This window comes from Notolabrus celidotus, chromosome 24, assembly GCF_009762535.1.
Source record: "Notolabrus celidotus isolate fNotCel1 chromosome 24, fNotCel1.pri, whole genome shotgun sequence".
Classification (NCBI taxonomy): domain Eukaryota; kingdom Metazoa; phylum Chordata; class Actinopteri; order Labriformes; family Labridae; genus Notolabrus; species Notolabrus celidotus.
The window spans coordinates 8,760,649-8,779,564 of NC_048295.1; the positions used below are offsets into that span (position 1 = coordinate 8,760,649).

At 45.2% G+C, this 18,916-nt stretch overlaps 2 protein-coding genes across 5 annotated transcripts; one reads left to right on the forward strand and one right to left on the reverse strand.

The window, feature by feature from the left end:
- The first annotated feature begins 445 nt into the window (after window positions 1-445).
- Window positions 446-9,326, forward strand: ical1 (islet cell autoantigen 1-like). 3 transcript variants are annotated; one of them, XM_034677731.1, is made up of 15 exons: window positions 446-552; window positions 1,250-1,283; window positions 1,371-1,545; window positions 4,082-4,154; window positions 4,305-4,428; window positions 4,516-4,714; window positions 4,794-4,919; window positions 5,012-5,110; window positions 5,205-5,290; window positions 5,767-5,816; window positions 5,997-6,041; window positions 6,154-6,372; window positions 6,961-7,251; window positions 7,335-7,427; window positions 7,574-9,326. In XM_034677731.1, the coding sequence occupies exons 2-15, from the start codon at window positions 1,276-1,278 to the stop codon at window positions 7,696-7,698; spliced, it is 1,713 nt and encodes a 570-aa protein (XP_034533622.1). In that variant the 5' UTR covers window positions 446-552; window positions 1,250-1,275; the 3' UTR covers window positions 7,699-9,326. The 3 variants fall into 3 exon arrangements, with proteins under 3 accessions (XP_034533622.1, XP_034533624.1, XP_034533625.1); XM_034677733.1 differs by having other exon boundaries at window positions 6,988-7,251; XM_034677734.1 differs by lacking the exon at window positions 6,154-6,372 and having other exon boundaries at window positions 6,988-7,251.
- fam117ba (family with sequence similarity 117 member Ba) lies at window positions 9,209-18,458 on the reverse strand. Of its 2 annotated transcripts, none has more exons than XM_034677735.1 (8): window positions 17,952-18,458; window positions 15,422-15,676; window positions 14,754-14,837; window positions 14,537-14,668; window positions 13,892-14,035; window positions 13,323-13,530; window positions 13,118-13,238; window positions 9,209-12,493 (listed from the first exon to the last, which is right to left on the reverse strand). In XM_034677735.1, exons 2-8 carry the CDS (start codon window positions 15,440-15,442, stop codon window positions 12,268-12,270), a joined length of 936 nt encoding a protein of 311 aa, XP_034533626.1. In that variant the 5' UTR covers window positions 15,443-15,676; window positions 17,952-18,458; the 3' UTR covers window positions 9,209-12,267. The 2 variants fall into 2 exon arrangements, with proteins under 2 accessions (XP_034533626.1, XP_034533627.1); XM_034677736.1 differs by having other exon boundaries at window positions 14,537-14,647; window positions 17,952-18,457.
- Between the last annotated feature and the right edge of the window lie 458 nt (window positions 18,459-18,916).

Sequence of the window (18,916 nt, forward strand, 5' to 3'; positions counted from 1 at the left end):
TGTGAAAATGAGTGTACGCCACGTTTTTGTGTGTACGCATCTTTTGTACATGTGGCCCCTGGTCTTTGCAGTCAGGGCCCCGCCACTCAAGCCACATCCTGTTTTAAATCACTTTTAAAAACACACTTTTTTAAAAGTGCTTTCACTTCCTAACTCATCACTGACTTTTTAATTTCTGCTTGGATTTATTATTGTCTTTTACTCAACTCATTTTAGTTCTCTTAACTATTGACATGTGCTTTTGTGTTTTATCTCACTATATCTTGCACCCTGTAAACCTGTTTTTAAAAGGTGCTATATAAATACATTTTATTATTGTATTATTATTATTAGTAGTAGTATTAGTATTAGTATTATTATTAATAAAACAGGTCCATATCATAGTCTCTGAGTGATCCCTCTTCTGTATAGAGGATCTCTGGTGCAGCCTGTGCATCAGCGCCCTCGTGTGTCCTCCAGCAGCTGATTTGCATATCCTGTTTCAGTGAGTCAGACTACCAGGAGAGGAGGCTAGCATAGATGCTCGGACTGCTGGACGCAAACAAAAGAAAGGTGAATGTTTTCTTTCTTATTTTTATTAAATATAGAAGTAAAAGATTGAAATCGGACTCGTGTTGTTTAAAGTTTGGAGGATTTCCTCATCTGCTTTGGTTACTTAGTGCTGCTAGCTAACCTGCTGCTAGCACAAGATCTCCTTCTCTGACGTTTCCTTGCTCACCCTAATTTATTAATCAACATCAAATCCTCTGTATTAATAAACCACACACTGACATGTGCATTTTTACTCGCATCCCTGTGTTATTAAACCATCATTCGTTGTAACTGAACACCTGCTCGACAGCCAGCTGGCTCTCTGTTCTCCTGACTCCTGGAAGTCGCAGGTGTCTGATCCAGGTCTGATCCCAGCTCCAAGAACCATATTAGATTAGCTTTTCAGCCTTCAGCAGGGTTTGTTTTGGTCCTGCCATAGATAAGCCTCAATGATTACTGCTTATAACTCAATTACGACTCACTAAGGGAACACCTGGGACCTCTGCTTTCATGCTGTCTTGTTGTTTTCCGTGTTTGCATCTGAAAATTCAACAGGAGGAGCTTGTTTTAAAACAATGTCTCTCTATTGCCAAACATGTTTTAAATAGTGTGTACTTTAACACCTTGCTATGTAAACAAAGACAAATGTTACTTCTGAAAGACAACAATCCTCATCCTGTTGTGGTCTTAACATCTGTGTTTATTATTTTGTCTACAGAACAGGATAAAGGCAGATTTCCTCTGATGGACGGGTATGCATTCAAGTGATATCCACCAATCTAATAACTGTGTGTGATGTGCCCCTGAAGTGTCTCACAGCTGTTGCCTTTCGTCTCCAGGTTTGCAGGAGACATGCTGAGCGGCGGTCGGGCTCTCCTCGGGGAGGACAGCTCGGTGATGGCTCGCATGCAGAAGAAGTTCTGGAAGACGAAGCAGGTCTTCATCAAGGCCACGGGGAAGAAGGAGGACGAGTACGTGGTGGCCTCGGACGCTGATCTGGACGCAAAGCTGGAGGTATTTCTAAATGCTTTTGACTCCTGGTGCCATGTTTGGTTTCTTAATAGCGTTCAAGCACGTGAAGCTAAAATACCACCTTGATGGACGCTGACATATTGCACTGGTGGAGTTGAGGGATGGGCAGAAGTGATCTGGACTGACATCAGACCTCTTCTGCTAACCAAAACACACATTTAACTCACCAATGAAACAACAAAGATCCATCAGAACTGAATGACAGACTCTTGTGTTGATTTGAAGAGGATCCGTGGGGTTTTGGAAAGATCAGTGACTCGTTCTCCCTCGCTGGTTCTTCTCTGATCAGTAAAAAACGCTGCACAAGCTCTCGGACGCTAACCTCTGTCAATCATGACATCACATCCTGTCTTTTTAGCATCAAATAACAGATAAAAACTCCCAAGAATGACGTGTATGTCAGTTTCAAAGTTTGACTCATCTCCCATCTGTTAGAATGGAGGAGGCGGGGCTTCAATCAATCAATCAATCAATCAATCAATCAATCAATCAATCAATCTCAAGATGTTTTACAAACAGATCAGGTGTAGATCATTAAATTCAGACTTATACTGCAGCCGGTCACCAGGGGGAGCTCCAAACATTTTGGCTTCACTTTAGTGGAGATGCTGTGTCGTCCCTGTTTCAAACAGTCTGTGGTTAAAGCTCTTTGGGGTTTGAATTCATTGTCACAGTATAAATCATGAGGAAATTAATCAGACCCTTTGGTGACTGAATCAGGGCAGAGTTCTGCTTGCAGCCTGATTTTGTCTGAACCTATGGGACTCAACGTTCCTGTGAGGAGGTTTTAATTGGCTGAACATTTCTGTGTTTGTTTGTTTGTGGCACAAGATGTCTTTCATTTCTCTCAGGGTAGTAATCAGACGTCTGACGCCACATAACACCTGTGAAAGAGACGTCAACAGGGCACCCTCTGTCCCTCTGCCTCTCACTCATTACTCACATCAGCGAGAGTTTAAAAAAAAAGAAGCAGTGGATTGGCTGAAAGCCGCTTGGCATTTCGTTGTAACATTCTGTCTGACGGTCCGGTCCTGAGAGACGGGAGACGTGGCCGAGTTTCACCGAGCTGTTAGAGAGACACTGTGAGGGGCATTGTTTGCTCTGGAACAAGATCAGGCCTCTTGTGTTCGGTCCTGCCGCTCTCTTTGTGTCCCCCCCTGTGAGACGGAGAAGTCAGAGGAGAGGGTGATGATGGAATGGAGGGAGACTTTTCTTCTTGTTTCTTTCACACATTTCATCCTGACTGTGAGCCCTGTTTGGAGCCAGTGAGACCCAAAACCAGCGTCACAGTTCCCCTGGTTGACCTCAGCGCTTGTTCAGATTTAGTCTCTGCTGCTTTCCTACATCAGGGTCCTAAAATCATGATAATAACATCTCATGCTTCCTCTTTCAGACACTTATCTGGGGTCAGGTTGTGATGGCAGCAATCTAAACCAGTACACCTAGCCGTCCCTCCTCCTAGCACCATGTCCAGCTCCTCCTGGGTGATTCTGAGGCGCTCCCAGGACAGTTTAGATACATCACCCCTCCAGTGAGCTCTACCTGGGGTCCCCTTCCCAGTGAGGCATCCTAATATGACACCTAGCTCTTCTTCTAGCTCCCTCTGGACCCTCTCAAAGGCCACCCCTAGACCTCCTTTAGGAGAAACTCATTGTGGCTGCTCATAACAATGATCTCATTCTTTTGGTAGGCATCTGTGAGGGTTAGAATTGAACACTCAGCTCCCTCTACATTTACCAAGACCCCCGACATACGAGTTCAAACTCCCCTCCCCACCCAGAGAGATTAGTCCTCCACAAAACTGATTACAGAGTTGTTTTCCTGCACAAACTGAGACGCACATGTTGACGACACGTCTCTTTCCATCTTACCATATTGCGATGACTCACACAGGACATGTCTGATTAGATGAACTGGATTCTAATGGATGTTGATCTCAGTCAGGGACATTCAGAGGAGCGTTGGTGACATGCACACAGCGGGGGATGTGACACAGCCAGGTGTTTGCTGCTGCTGCTGAGGCAGACAGAACGGAGGCAGGGACTGTTTATTCTGCAGTTAATCAGTAACTACTCGTGTTCATTCCACCTCCTCACTCCGCCTTAAGTCAGTCAGGGTGCAGCCTGACGTTAAAGCCAGTTAATGTTAGAGCTTTGCACACAATCCCTCTGTTTAAAACCAAAGCCCTCCCATCACGCCCCTCTTCATCTTGTTGCCCTTTCATTATCGCTCTCTTTCCATCGTACTGTATCTCCAGAGCGAGCAGCCTTGAGATCCTTGTTGCCATGACACACACTCGTCATCCGGTAACTGTTGTTGTCTGACAGACGGGAGGAGAGAGACAGGCGACTCGAGGGCAGAGAGCGAGAGAGAGGAAAACATGTTGTTTTTGCTGACGGAGACGTTGGAATGCTGCAAAATAAAAAAAGCTTGAAAACCTGGAGGATGGCGTGTTCGGGTGTTTTCATGAAACGTCTGAAGATGCTTTGTTTGAATGTTTCCTCTTTTGTCTCTGCAGTTCTTCCGCTCGGTTCAGTGCACATGCACGGAGCTGCTGAAGGTGATCGAGAAGTACCAGCTCAGGATCACACGTGAGTCGCACGTAGAAAGTCACTGAACAATAAAGCATGTCATTTTCTTAAGAGGGAAAGTTGCTTCAGCTTCAGAGATCATTTGATTAAAGGATTGTAGCAGCATATTAATCCTGAGTTGCTCATGTGAACGCTGATCTCCTCCTGCAGGCCTCTCCCAGGAGGAGAACGAGCTCGGCCTGTTCCTGCGTTTCCAGGCTGAACACAACCGCTCAAAGGCTGGCAACATGATGGACGCCACCAGCAAAGCCTTGTGTGCATCAGCCAAGCAGAGGTCAGCTGCAGAACCAAACTTGTGTTTTCTTTTTTAAACATTCAAGCACTTTAAGATATGATTGAATTCTTCTTCTGCATCTCTCAGGATGGCTCTTTGCACCCCGCTCCACCGTCTGCACCAAGAAGTGGAGACGTTCCGGCGGCGTGCCATCGCGGACACGCTGCTGACGGTCACGCGCATGGAGAAGTCTCGCACCGAGTACAGAGGAGCTCTGCTCTGGATGAAGGACGTCTCCCAGGAGCTGGACCCGGACACCTACAAGCAGCTGGAGAAGTTCCGCAAGGTAGGAGAACGCCTCTTTGAGCACATTTAAGAGAAACATGTGGAGGGTTTGTAAAAAATAAATGTGTGTCTGCTGTCAGGTTCAAGCCCAGGTCAGAGGGACCAAGGGTCAGTTTGAGAAGCTGAAGAACGACGTGTGTCAGAAGGTGGACATGTTGGGGGCGAGCCGCTGCAACATGCTGTCACACTCCCTCTGCACCTACCAGGTAAACCTAAATAACATGCTTTCAAAGGCTGGTGTCAGTGTGCTGAAGATCCTGATCTAACTGCCTGTTTGATTGTGTTTTCATCTCTGAAGACCACTCTGCTGCAGTTCTGGGAGAAAACAGCCAGTGCAATGTCGGGGATCCACGTGGCCTTCCAAGGACATGTGTCATACCAGTTCACCACGCTTAAGGTAGTCAGGATTTATCCTTGTGCATTAAACCTACACAGATCAACAAGTGTGTTTGCCCTAACGTGAGGTTTTCCTGTTTCCCCAAACCCTGCAGGACCTTAGAGACCCCCTGGAGGAAATCACAGAGCTACAGAAAAAGGAGGAGAAGAAGGAGAAGTCTATACAGAGCAACACAGACAGGTGAGCACAGACACGCTGAATCATCTTTGAATGGTGTTTATGAAATGTAGTCTGATATGTGTTCTTGATATGCACACACACACACACACACACACACACACATGCTGTGGCGCCATCTGTCACTATTTTCGTACCACACCTCCCTGCTCTTCTTGTCTCTCTGTCATCAACCTTTTTACATCCTCACCTCTCTGTCCGCTCTGTCCTCTACCTGTTTCTCCACACACAACCACCTCAGCCATGTCTTCATCAAACATGAGGCCGGTGTCATGTCCATGTTTACCCACGAGTAAGTTGCTACATGTGACGATGGGTAGTGATGTAGTGCGTGGTGTAGCTCAGAGGGTTAGAGTGCTGCAGCTCCAAATCAAATAGAGGCTACCGCATCGCTAAAAATAGCAAAAGCGTGTCTCGTCAGCAAGATAAGGCACTTTCTCATTTCTTCCCCCCTCCCTCTTTTCTTCCTTCTTTCTCAGTCTGGTGTCCTTGGATGACGACAAGCCATCAGAAAGTGCCTCTGACGCAGGTAGGTGCTGCCCCCTGCTGACGCAAACACAGAATTACAGATCATTTGTGCAGTTTTTCCTCCTTACTTTGGATTTAAAAGAAGACATCTAATAGACAGAATGCAGCTGTTGCTCAGTGTGCTGACTTTCTCTGTGTTCAATCATAAATCCTGACTGTGCTGGTGCTCTCCCCTCTCCAGACCCGGCCCACAGCAGTGACAGACAGAGCCAAACCAGAGGCAGTGGTGAGTTTTCCTGCAAGTGCGCCTATTCTTTAAATGTAACACATGTTGAAGTGACATTCCTGAAGCTCATTGTGCACCGGATGCATCTTGGCTTTATTATCCTCGACCCCAGTGCACCCAAACCCCCCCAAACCCCCCACTCCAGCCCTGCACGACCTCAGAGGACTCTCCACCAGCTCTGACGACGACCTCTTGCTCATGGCTTGTGATCTGCCTGCTGCCTCGGCCTCAGCCTCAGCCTACGTCCCTCTCCAGCCTCAGGGTGGGGACCTCAATCAGCCCTGGGGCTTTGAGGGCCTGCAGTTCGGCCTCTCACAGCAGCCTGCCACCGGTAAACAAGAGGCCGGTTGTCTCCTGATTCTGATCCTTCAAGCTTCCTCGCTGGTTTTCCAGTCGCACTCACTTTTGCTTGGTGGCACAAACTCACCCCTCCTTGGATTTCAGCTCTGCCTCCTTCCACACTTACAGTCCGGGTTCAGTCTACCTGGCTGACGCAAGGGGCTGTGTTTCCTTCCTTACTCACCTCAGACTCACCTCTTTTATATTCTGGGATGCTTTTAACCTCCTCAAAATCTGATCTGATGTCAAAACATGATGATTTCTGACTATCCTCGATTACACTCCTTGATGCTACTACAACCTTCATGCCTATGTCTCTATTTTTCATCTCTATTAAAGAATATCTATGAACAGAGAAGACTGTGGGTACTCCCTGAGCTTATAGCTGCAAGTGTGCTTCATGCACCTGTGTGCAACGTGCTTACTGTAAAGGGTTTCTATGACTCTGGTGTTACTGCATGCTTTTCACCTGTCTTCTTTATTTCTATCCTCTTTAACATGTTTCATAAAAAAGGTATGAAAAGCCAGGTAATGTTGCTAAAAGGCAAAAGCATCACATCATCCTCTCCTCCACCTGCAGGTGATCTGCTCCCTCTCTCCATGACAGGCCTGCGACCAGAGGAGGAAGAGTCTGAAAGGAGCGACATGGCTTTCCTCAAAGACCTCCTCAGCCCGGGCCCCGGGGCCAGCGACGAGTTCAGCCGAGAGTGGCAGGACGCTTTCGGGATGTTCGACCCTCCCAGCGTCCCTCCAGCAGCCACAGCAGCAGCAGCAGCCAGCAGTGGACCGCCAGCCGGTCCATCCTCCAACCCCCCAAGCCCCACAGGGTTCCTGCCGTCCCAGCTGCTGGACCACAGTATGAGCTCTACAGGTGAGATGAGGGGACACTGCACCCTGCATTGAAAAATAAAGACAACTTTAAGTACTTTTTAATAACCTTGCTTTTGCTTCCAGGATGGTCAACCCCTCCTATGTTCCAAGCCCCGCCCTTGCAGCCGCCTCCAGGTCCGAACCAATCAGCTACGCCCGCTCCAAGTTCAGCAGCTGGTAAGCTCCTCACAGCACAAGTTTTCTGTACTTGTCCAATACTTGAACAAGTCCAATCCTTGCTGCTGAGAATGAATCACCTCTGTTATTTGCTTTCAACCAATCAGAATCAAGTGTACTAGTTTTGCACATTCTGTCATTTAAAGGCCCCGCAGTTGCTCCAGCCGGATCCAAGGACATGTCCGCCTGGTTCAACCTGTTCGCTGACCTGGACCCTCTCTCTAACCCTGACGCCATCGGACGCTCTGCAGACGAGCTGCTCAACGCCTAATGCCCTATGAGTGTGTGTGTGTGTGTGTGTGTGCGTGAGTGTGTCAAGATTCTGGATGTCAAGTATTTATGTCAACGACCAAGTAATACAAAGTTACACACACACAGATGTTGATACACACACAAGAATGCATTTCAGTCAGCAGGAGGGGTGTGTGTACATATCCACCCTTGCAAATACACACTCACTGTAAGAAGCTCTTTCACACTTGAACAGGAAACACTCTCCATCGCCCTCCTAACAGACTGTTAACTCTACATGTGAAGCCCTCTGGTGGTTTGATCCCTTTGATCAGCTTCTCTCATGTCGAGGGAACGTTTCCATCACTGGTTTTGTGTTTGTGTTTTTTGTGTTTCATTCATGTTTGCTTGTGCGTGTGTGTGTGTGTGTGTGTGTTGGTTTGCTGTGTGTGCACACAGGAGGGGACCCAGGATGTGAAAACAATGTATTTAGTGTTGTCTGTTCATGGAAGCACATGATTGTTAACATATGAATGAGTATATGTGTGGGCCTGTCACTGAGCCTGTATATTTGCACACTACAGTGGATGAAGTTGCGTCCTCCAAAATGTCATGCTTATTATTATTATCATTTCTTAACTCTGATTTCTGTCAATCTAAAGGGAAACTAGTGCTGCAGCTGGAGTCACATCACAGACACACAGCCCAGCCGACTCCTCCACCTCTCACCCTAATCTCGCTGAATGTAGTGTGTGTAAAACATATGATGAAGTCATCACACACACGTGTTGTCACCACAATCTCAAGTCCAACGCCAAGGAACATGCGCGAAGGATGAGGCTTTTATTTGAAGGTCGGACACTGAATTTAGATTATATTCTCATGTGGATGGATTATTCAAATCCTGTTAATCTGCAAGGCTGCATCCAAATGTATTTATTTTCAGATTATATTATTACTAGCTACTATACTACTGCTTATGTTTTGTCGTGCGGCACACTGAAACGTTACACTGTAAGATATTGTCTATTTTTGGCTGTGGTGCATTTTGAAAACTGGGAAATATCAACACTGGAAAACTGTTACTGCGTCACATAATGGATTTTCTCTTGGGTTTTAACTCCTTTGAAGGGAGATCAACCCAGACTGACATCCCTGAATGTTTGTTCAGGTTACAGATGTGTAGTGAAGAGTTTTATGGATGGTGTATGCAAGTTTTTGAGACGTGATGCAGAAACCAAATCATCTATTTTGACATCTGTGAGTGCATTATGGGAAAATGTCATGTTTGTGGGTCGGATGATTCAAAAAGTTTTTATACAAGCTGCACATATTATCATATTATTATCTTTTGAGGGAGTTTGAAAATATTACACACACCATCTATCATTTAAATGTTTGTTTCTTGTTTTTAATGTGACACTAAGACTTTTATTTTGAAGGAATGAACCCCTGATTCCAGCGCAGTGGTAACAAGGGAAGCTGTAACCATGTATTATACTGTTTACTCTTTATTTACACACTTTAAAAAAAGAGAAAAAGAATGTATCTGAAGTCAATCACAAACGCTTTATTTAATTCAACTATGCCTTTTTATTTCACTCAAGGGGTTTAACAGATGAAAACTTGGCAGTTCTGTTTCCAATAAACTGGACAAGCAAACAAAGAGTATTTGTGTTGTCTTGTTTGGAGCCTCGTTCCAAAATGCTTCCACTTTGAAAAAAACGTGGTATCTGAAATAAATCTGTATTATCACATGTATGAATCTACTCTGAAACTACTTTAGTTGTAAACAGACGTCTAAAAACGACAAAGAGGAACATGTCGCTCTGTGTGTGATTGTTTTTCAGCAAGTGGATATCTCATTTTGGAAACACTTTATCTTTTAGAAACATGCCAAATCAGGTCACCGGATAAATGACATCCACACTTCTCTCTACTTCTACTCTGCTACAGGTTTACATCAGTCACATTTTTCTGTTAGTGTGAGGCTACATAGATAGCAGCTGTTGGTTTGCTCTCCTTAAAGTAGTGTAGACTTGTTAGTGTGCGCTGAGAAGTTAGTATATCTTTTCTCTTTGTATCCTATTCACTACAACCTGAGATGGACGATGTAATCTATTCTGGATTAAAATTCTCTGCAGACCCAATTACACTCCTGATAAATAAATACATTATTATTCACAATAATGAGACATGTAGTATTTCACAGTACTCTGCGGAGAGAAAGCAGGAGGAGGAGGAGGAGGAGGGGCTATATGGTACAATTGTTAACTCATTCAGATACATATCTTTGTCAGCCGATAATACAAACACAGTGCGCCTCTATATTTACAGATCCAGTACATTCCTATCCCGCCGAAGCAGGCACAGTCAAGTAGTAGTGACATATACAGGGAGACAGGCCGGAGCGTGGAGAGCGGGGCGACCAGCGTACTGCACTGAGAGGACTCCTACGCATCATATATGTGAGGAAAAAAGAGCTGTCATACTTATTCTTACGCTCAATGGTATCAAAAGTATTGAGGTGTATAAAAAAAACACACATCTGCAGTCATATTTTTAACCCAAAGCTAACTATTAAGTGAGTCTGTGATCAGTGGCCTATTCTGTATCTGCAGGTTTGCAGGGTGGTGACCAAAACAGAGGATTTACCCACTTTAAGGTACCCAGTGGTTCCTTCTTTATCACCGTGCTAAGGATAAAAGCTCTGGTTGTGTTTGTTTTGTACTAGTTTTGTGTCAAAGTCCAAAACCAAATGAACTTATGATTCCCGGCAGCCATTTTTGATTAGATACATGTCACCAATAAGAAAAGCGTTCTGTGTTTTCACTGCTTTTTGAACGTGGCAGGGTGAAAATAAAGCTAACAATCTTGTGTCTTTGGAACTTTCCTTCAACACAAATAATCGTGGAACCCTTTAAAGTCTTTGGAATTTGATTCTTCTATATTTTTAAAGTGGGCGGGGCTCAGGGGAAAATACTTTGGTGCATCTATCAGTGTTAACTAACAGATGAATTCTACTTTGACGACAGTAGACGGGTTGTTTTTGTGATTAAATCTGATCAAGTCACAACCGTGAATAAATAAAGTTCTTTTTAAATGAACTGAAGAAGCAATTTACAATACTTATAAAAGGAAATACGCTGCTGCTTTGAACAAAGGAACTAGCCGATCATCATTTAGGATTTTGGGGTGGCCAATCAGATTTTGAGGTGGGCCCGGGCCACCCCTCGCCATCCCCTTCCTGAGCATCATGTATTTAGGTAAAATATGCTTCTTTACAGCTCTTTCTAATTCAATACATTAAAAATAGTTCCCATTAAATATATATTACTTGTTCATATAAATACATTGATGACAGCAGCCTTCACTTGCTCTGATTTTGAACCAGAAACTCATCCCTCTATCCTTGTGATCTGCAGTGCAGTATTTAGTTTCACCTAGCCTCTCCACGCTCGGGGGCCAAGCAAGCCAGAGGAAGCGCGTCATGTGAGGACAAGGCCTCTCTGGACACATTTTACAACAACACTGAGCAAGACAGAGGGAAATGAGCATTACAGTGACCGTGAGGGGGAAGAAACGGAGAGAGAGAGAGAGAGAGAGAGAGAGAGAGAGAGAGAGAGAGAGAGCTGGAGAAAGGAGGAACAGAAGGTTTGGGTGGCTGTGATGGAGGTGGTGTAAAAAGAGGACAAATTGAGCGAAAAAGGCGGGCGCTTGGGAAGGAGGGGCAAGCAGACATAGGTTGAACACGCTGCACACATCATAGCCCTGGCCTGTGTTTCCCATAGATACACACAGACCGGCAGGGGACTGGTTCTCTGCTACTATCGGTGGAACAAAGGCATCATTTTGTACCAGATTTAAGTCGATTTTATTCAAAATGTCTGATAAAAGTACAAAACAGATGTCTGGAATTAGTCACAGGTGGTTTTAATAAGTCCCCGCCTTTCTGTGTGTATCTACAGCCGCTGTAGTGCCAACATCACGTGAGTCATGCTAAAGGAACAAACATGATCCAAGCACTACGCCGGTTTAGCGAAACTGAGCGGTCTCAAATATCAGGCACATTTTTAACTTCTCCTTGTCACGACCGTTCAAGTTTTGCTACGATAAATCTGGCAGCACCAATATGAGCCTCCGTGGTCAAACTCTCGGCCGCCAAAGAAACAAGCGGCCTGTTTTGTTTTTTTTTCTCAATGGAAGGCATATTTCATATCAAGAGAAATAACTACAGATAGAAAAAGAGATATGTCCGTGGAAAGGCGCCATGGTATAATACGATGAAAAAAAGAGTCTGTCCTTTTTTTTTTTTCTCGCCCTTTTCCTCCTAAAAACAGGAACATAACCAGCACTAAAGGTAGAAGAAAAGCGATGAAATGTTAGCTGCAGACCCCCGCGCGGGGCTGCAGGACTCTCACGTTGTAGTCGTCTGAGGAGGAGAGGCAGTGGGAAGCGCTTTTTCAACAAGAGAAGGACATCAGAGAGAGCTTAGCTGGCATGCTGAAGGCATTTGTTTCGGAGCAGAAGGGTTGTTTCCAGTGTTTTCTGATTTTGTGGAGGGTTGGGGGTGTGGTGTTGAAGGGTGGAGGGGGGAGTTTATCGCCAATCAGAAGCTCTCGGGCTCCTCCAGGAGGCAGGGCTGGGTGGACAGAGGCACGAGGGACGGGGAATGGCTCCGGAGGCCCACCCCGGGGCGGAAATTGAGGTCCGGGGCGGGGAGTAAGGGCTTGAGGATGCTGACGAGGCAGAAGGCAGAGCCGCTGTTGGGGATGAAGTTCACCTTGTTGCGGTCGGGACAGAGGAAGGGAGGGATCTCCTGCAGAGGTTTGGGCCTGGAAACACACACAGGGACACAATTAGCTCTTATAATAAATATTCTAATACAAGTTGTCACAGCACCTTTACAAATACAAGATCATTGATGATATATTTGCATTATTTTGGTGCTGTTTTGGAAAAAATATGTGTAGTTTTGCTAGGTCAATTCATTTAGACATGTGTTTTTTCAGATCTTGTGACTGGAAGTCCAATTTTCAATCTCTTTTAGCTCCAATTTTGGTCTCCACCATCTCCTGTGAAATATACCAGGCTGTTTAGCTACTGAATGCTACACAGTGTGCACAAGTTAGATACTAACAGGGTCTATTTAATGTTTTTCTTGTAAGTATTATTGAATGTAGTGCATGTATTAATGAAACTTAAAGATATAAAACATCTAATACACTGAAACTTAACAATTGTATGTCATAATTTAGCAAAGATAAGTCTGGTTTTAAGTTAATTTACATATTGTAACCAGAGGCAGAATATTAGCTTTCTTTTTGCTCCATTTTTGGTCTCCACCATCTCCTGGTAAAAATAAATGCCTCTAAAGCTGCAAAATGCTACACATTGTGCACAAGCTTGATGCTTATTAGTTGTGTATATTGTCTGTAGTGCATGACTGTGATCCTCACATGGACTCCTCAAACACTTTGACCTTCTCGCAGCCCTCTGGAGGTTCCCTCTTGAACATGTAGCTGTTGTTGGGTCTGGGAGAGGCGGCGTATTTAGGCAGCGGGGAGCAGGGGCCCAGTTCTGGAGGTCAGAGTTCAGCGTCAACAACAAGTCAGACTCAAAGAGAAGAAAACGTGTGTGTTGCAGCATCTGTTCGTCAGTCACCTTTGTCCTCGTAGGGGCTGCCTCCACTCATGTCGTTGAGGACGGTGAGGTAGGAGGGTGAGATGGAGTCGGGGCGGCTGCTGCAGTTGCTGTGGTTACCGCTCAGGCCGCCCCCGGAGGGAGTCTGTGTGTCGATGCTGCGGGTGCTGCTGCTGCGCTGTGGGGGGACGGGTGGGGGTGCACGGTGCCCATCTGGGACGTCCTGTGGCTGTAGCACACACACACACACACACACACACACACAGAAAAATGAGGTCAAAATAACAATGATGCACGAGGGCTTAAAGTCGGACCACTGGTTGTGAGTAAATCCTGCTAAAACCTTGAATTTTAATGACTTTACTGAAGGAGGAAACTGTTAAATAGGGTTGTCATGGTTAGCATGGTAGTGGTGCTTTGACGACTAAATGAGCCTTCAAATTTTTGTGTATTTCCCAACTCTCCAAGCATTCTTGTGCAGATTTTGTCCACATTTCCCACCTAAACTAGCTCACCTTTGTGAAGTTGTGTTGTCATCCTTCTTTTTACACAGTAAATACTCAAACATGAATCATTTTGTGGTAACTTACAACGATGATCTCCTCCTTCTCAGGAGTGTCCTGGATCGTGATGCGTTCAATCTCCTGGTTCAGACCCTCCACACTGTTACGGAATCGAGGGGCGGATGACTTGGAGATAGGGATGGGTATCAGGATGGTCTTGGGCATGGGCGACTGTAACAAAAACATAAAAACAAACACAAAGTGATGCAGTTTTTCAGGTTTTGGAGGCGTTTAAGAGTGCTCCTGCTGTCTGGTGTCTCTTTGTATCAGCGCTCCAGCTCATCAACCTCCTCTTCTTTCTTTAGGTCTCACGAGGAGGCCCAGAAAGCAGGACAGCTGCTCTCCAGCAGACTCCACAGGGAGCGTAACAGAAACATGACAGCAGTGGGCACTAACTCAAGTGTGTGTGTGTGTGTGTGTGTGTGTGTGTGTGTGTGTGTGTGTGTGTGTGAGAGAGAGAAACCTAATTTAACTGACTTCACATTCAGCAGTGGACGTCAAAACCCTGCATCACATTTCCCATGACACACACAAGACGCAGCCAAACAGGGACAGAAGGAAAAGTGGGACGTCCTCAAAACCTAGCAAATCCAACCTAGTTCTTCTCACACACACACACACACACACACACACACACACACATATACAAACACTCTCTCTAAAGCGGCTCACCTGCGACTGTATGATGGTGTGGCTGCCATTGAACGGGGACTTGCGCTCCTTGTCCCTCCGATGGCGGCTGCTGCGTTTGCTGCGCTGAAGCTGCTGACGCAATTTGGCAATCTGGGGACAAAAGCAGACCAACTGACATTTTAATCAACTTTCAGAAACGTGCAGAAACAAGATGTCGCTGTGTTTATTTTGAGGACGCAGGAGGCGGTTCTCTGACCTCCTTGAGCTGGTCGGTGCTCCCACAGGAGGCCGAGCGTTTGTGAGAGCCCCTCCTCCTCTCATCTGCCCAGGCCCTGGGGGTCTGTAACACACACATGCACACACACTTTAGAGCTACATATCAAACTTAGCACCATAAAAACAACAAAAAATAAAGGGTATTGCTGCCTTTTCTCTCTTCTGGAGCAGCATTTCAGATATTCTTTGACATATTGGATGTTTTTAACTCTTTACACCTTCAAAAAAACATCCCCTCCACTCTCTGAACTTTTACTAGATTGTCCTTCAGGAGGCTTCAACAAGCACTGTAACAAGCATCAGACTACCCATAATACACCACAACAGCAACAATATGTGTGTGTGTGCTCGGATATGTCCCCTTTAAAGGAGCAAAAACACCTCCTGAGGCTGTTTAAAAACACAAGTCTGACCTGTTTCATATCTGGACCGGGATGCTTTTAAAGAAACACTCTGCAGTTTGTCATGTGTGCTTCAAAGTCAGTCTGAGAGTGATGGTTTAAGGCAACACGGCGCGATGATGCAACCGTCTGCAATCCCTCTTAATGCCCTTGCATTGCTTGTAAACACACAAACATCTTAGAAGAACCTGGTTAAACATATTCCCACTCAAACATCCCACCACACACACGCTCAGTTTGCACTCACCTGCGTGGCTTTGTCCCTCATGTAGGGAACGTGTCGGTGCTGGCTGTCGTCCTGAGGCCAGGGACCCGTCAGGTGGGAGCCAGCGAGCGCGCCCTGCGAGGGCCACAGCTGGACGCGATGGCGAGAGGCGGCGAGGAGAATGAGGAGCCGGGGCGCTCGCAGGGGGGGGGGGGGGGGGGGGGGAGGAACGGTGCGCGGAAGGAGAGGGGGCGCTAACCACTGAGAGACGTGGGAGGTTAAGGCCACTGACGCAGTCTGAGGAGGCAAACAAGTTATTTGTCAACACATGGTAAACAAATCAACAAATCAACAGACACAGCTGGCCTGCAGGATAAGCTTGCTCTGTCTGTCTCGGGTGTGTGTGTGTGTGTGTTAGTGTCTATGCTTGTGTGTGTGTGTGTGTGTGTGTGCTCCCCGGATTGATGTTAATCTGTCCTGTGCTGGGGAGAGCGGATATGCCCCTCCTCTACGTCTCTCACAGGCCCCCCTGGTTAATGGTATTAAAACAGCTTAAGTACAGCAGGGAGGGGGCACTGAGGGCAGGTGCTCGCTTCTGCCTGACTGACCCTGATTCAAGGCTGTGGGAGCCGGTTTTGCATGGGCGCACGGGCACCCATGGGCCCTTACATCCAGGTTTGTGGCTGCAGGTCAGAAAGATCAAGTGCATGAAATGAAGAATGCTCAATTGAACATTCTTTGAGTGTTTTCTTTCAGCATTATGAGCCAAAAATGATCAATTAATAATGTTGAAGAGAACACACTTACACACATGAAATGAAACTCCTTTAATCTGCGTGATGCAGCTTCCTAACATTCTGATTGTTATCACCAGTTTGCACAGCAGAGCATGAATGCAGCACAGTTCTCAAATCTGTAGCAATGATATGCATCATGATGGAAGCTTTATGATACAGTATATTGCATTGTATTGCTCTACTGTAAGCAGGGAAATACAAATTAAGATTTTTAAATTTTGAACGTGCATATGCATCAAATATGCATCATGCATTTACTGTTTTTGTGCAGCAATCTGCAGGATCAGCATCTCCTGTGACATTCATCTGTTTATGATGACTCCTAATTTGAAGTTGTTAGTGATTTTGAGAGTCATAAAGCGACATCATGTACATCAGTGTTTTCCTGCAGCCTCACACGCTCACAATAACAAAAGAATCAACCCTCACGCCTGCAGGGAGGACACATTCATATTTTAGCACGTCTGCTCCCAGAGGAACCTCAAAAATCCCCCCTCACCTGTGTGCATGCAGCGTGCATCCACACATAGGAACACACACACACACACAGGGTTGATTGGCAGCACAGGCCCAGGAGCTAAATTTGGCAGGAGCCTTGACCAGCGCACATTGCTGTTGCTAGGGAACGGGGGCCGACTGATCTTCACACAGCCGTGCCTGTGCATGTGTTCGTCTGTGTTCATCTCTGTGTGTGTGTGAGTCAACGGGTTTGAGCAGCAGCAGTCTACTTCCAAACGCTTCTTTATTTTGACTGCTGCTCTTCCTGTCTCAAACCAGCGCCCACGATGATGCTCTCCAGGCTGGCAGCAGCAGCAGCAGCAGTAGTAGTAACACTAATAGTAGTACCGGTAAAGCAGCTCAGCATGATGTCATGTATAATTCAATTCACAATAATGAGACTAATGCTTTTCCTACACGTCACTTATAGCAATCTTCGAATTAAAGGACTAATGTCAAGCTTTTTAAAGTGCCTGCACTGATGAGAATCTGATGTGACTTTGAACCAGAAAGGCTGATAAATCAGGACAGAGTTTATTGATTGATGAGCAAAAAGTGGGACACCCAGCTTGCACCAAAACAAACACACACAGGATTTATATTGTAGTATTTTTCCACATATTTTATAGTGGATAAATGTAGAAAAAAATGAGGAAAAATGACCCAATTTTTTGCCTCCAAAACATTAGTTTGGTGCATTTAACAGTCAGAACTCCTGAAATAGTCTGTATATGTAACAAATATGCAGGTGGACTGACAAACTTAGCATAAATGCACATTTTAGAAGTCAAAGTTGACTCTATTTTCCTAATTTTTGCTTTTCTAAGAGGCCCAATTACACAACTGCAACTGCACAACTTCTATCTGTGTTTTTAATGCAATATAACAAAAAATTATGCAACTAAAACACTTTCATCCCCATACTTAGATTAAAAAATGTTCACTAATGTTGAATACTCTTGAGTATTGCATAAAAAATGTTCAATTCAAGCTAAAATAATGCATCAAATGCACATTTTTTAGCTTAATACACCCAATTTAATGCACATTAAGTTTTAATTTGAGTATAAATATGAAACTCTATGTTAAATCTGCATGCATTTGTGTGTGTAGTACAATGCAGGTCAATTTTGTTTACTGCAAGGAAAGCATGCATCCCCCTCCCCACACATCATCATCATCATCACAATACCCTCCATGATGAAATGCATCAAGTATCACACATGCTGATGGTGTAAAGGTAGAATGGATGTTTGCAGGAGGAAGAACACGCTCACCTGCAGGAATGGGATCTAGGTGCGCTGCATGCAGAGGGGCCCCCCAGCCCCTGTTGATATCTGCCTCTGCTGCTGGAGGATGCTAAACAGGCGGTGCAAACAGGCAGAGCAGGCTGCAGCTGAAGAGAGTCCTCTCAGATTGTATAAAAGCAGACATAGAGATGCTCGAATATCTTCGTTGGCACCGTGGAGGTACAGTAGGTGTCAAAATGGGCGTTGCTGTATTCGCACCCTGCCTCCTCGTCGTCGTGGATGGATGTTTTTCTCTCCCGGCTGATGCGGCACGACGGTGGAAGCAGCATCCAAAGAAACGCTTTCTGATCGGGGAAAAACTGGGTCTGAGAAGAGGGATCTGCCTCGTGCACCCGGTGTAGAATCACGGTGACGGGAAAACCACGGAAAAGATAGAACAGAAGGACAGAAAAACCAGGAGGGAGAGAAAGAAGAAGGCGGTGATGCTGAGCTAGCCTCGGTTGACACGACGGGAGAAGGACCAGTGTGAAAAGCGATGGATTAGACTATCACACTTCCGGTTGTTCCTTTCAGAGTAATTTGTTATTACGTGGAGACCTATGGATAGGGGCTTTAAATTCAAGCTATAAATCAAAACCTTGCTCAAAATTAGTTTTAAAAACGATTCATTTATATATTATGGCTTCAGTGTCACATCGCCTTACATTAAAGTGTTAAATTCAATTACTGCTACATACATTTTGGGCCAGATATTAGAATTGTACATAAGCCTACCTCTGCTATCAGACTATTGAACTGTTAAATTAGCATAAATACACTGCTGCATATTTATTATACTGCCTACTGCACTTTAAGTTTCTGATGGATGAGTGTGTGTTTCTGACATATATTTGAATATATATTTATATACTGTCTTTGTACTGACATATTTTTGTATCACTATATCACTCTTTTGTTTTGGTTTTTACACTGGTATAAACAAAATGACAATA

What these genes read in the sequence shown, in the direction of transcription:
- ical1 (XM_034677731.1), top strand. An exon ending in CTCACAGCAGCCTGCCACCG is followed by an intron (nt 6,373 to 6,960) that starts GTAAACAAGAGG and finishes CTCCACCTGCAG; the next exon opens with GTGATCTGCTCCCTCTCTCC. An exon ending in CCACAGTATGAGCTCTACAG is followed by an intron (nt 7,252 to 7,334) that starts GTGAGATGAGGG and finishes TTTTGCTTCCAG; the next exon opens with GATGGTCAACCCCTCCTATG.
- fam117ba (XM_034677735.1), bottom strand. Translation starts at nt 15,442, where the DNA reads ATGAGGGACAAAGCCACGCAG. An exon ending in TGAGGGACAAAGCCACGCAG is followed by an intron (nt 14,838 to 15,421) that starts GTGAGTGCAAAC and finishes TGTGTGTTACAG; the next exon opens with ACCCCCAGGGCCTGGGCAGA. An exon ending in GCACCGACCAGCTCAAGGAG is followed by an intron (nt 14,669 to 14,753) that starts GTCAGAGAACCG and finishes TTAAAATGTCAG; the next exon opens with TTGGTCTGCTTTTGTCCCCA.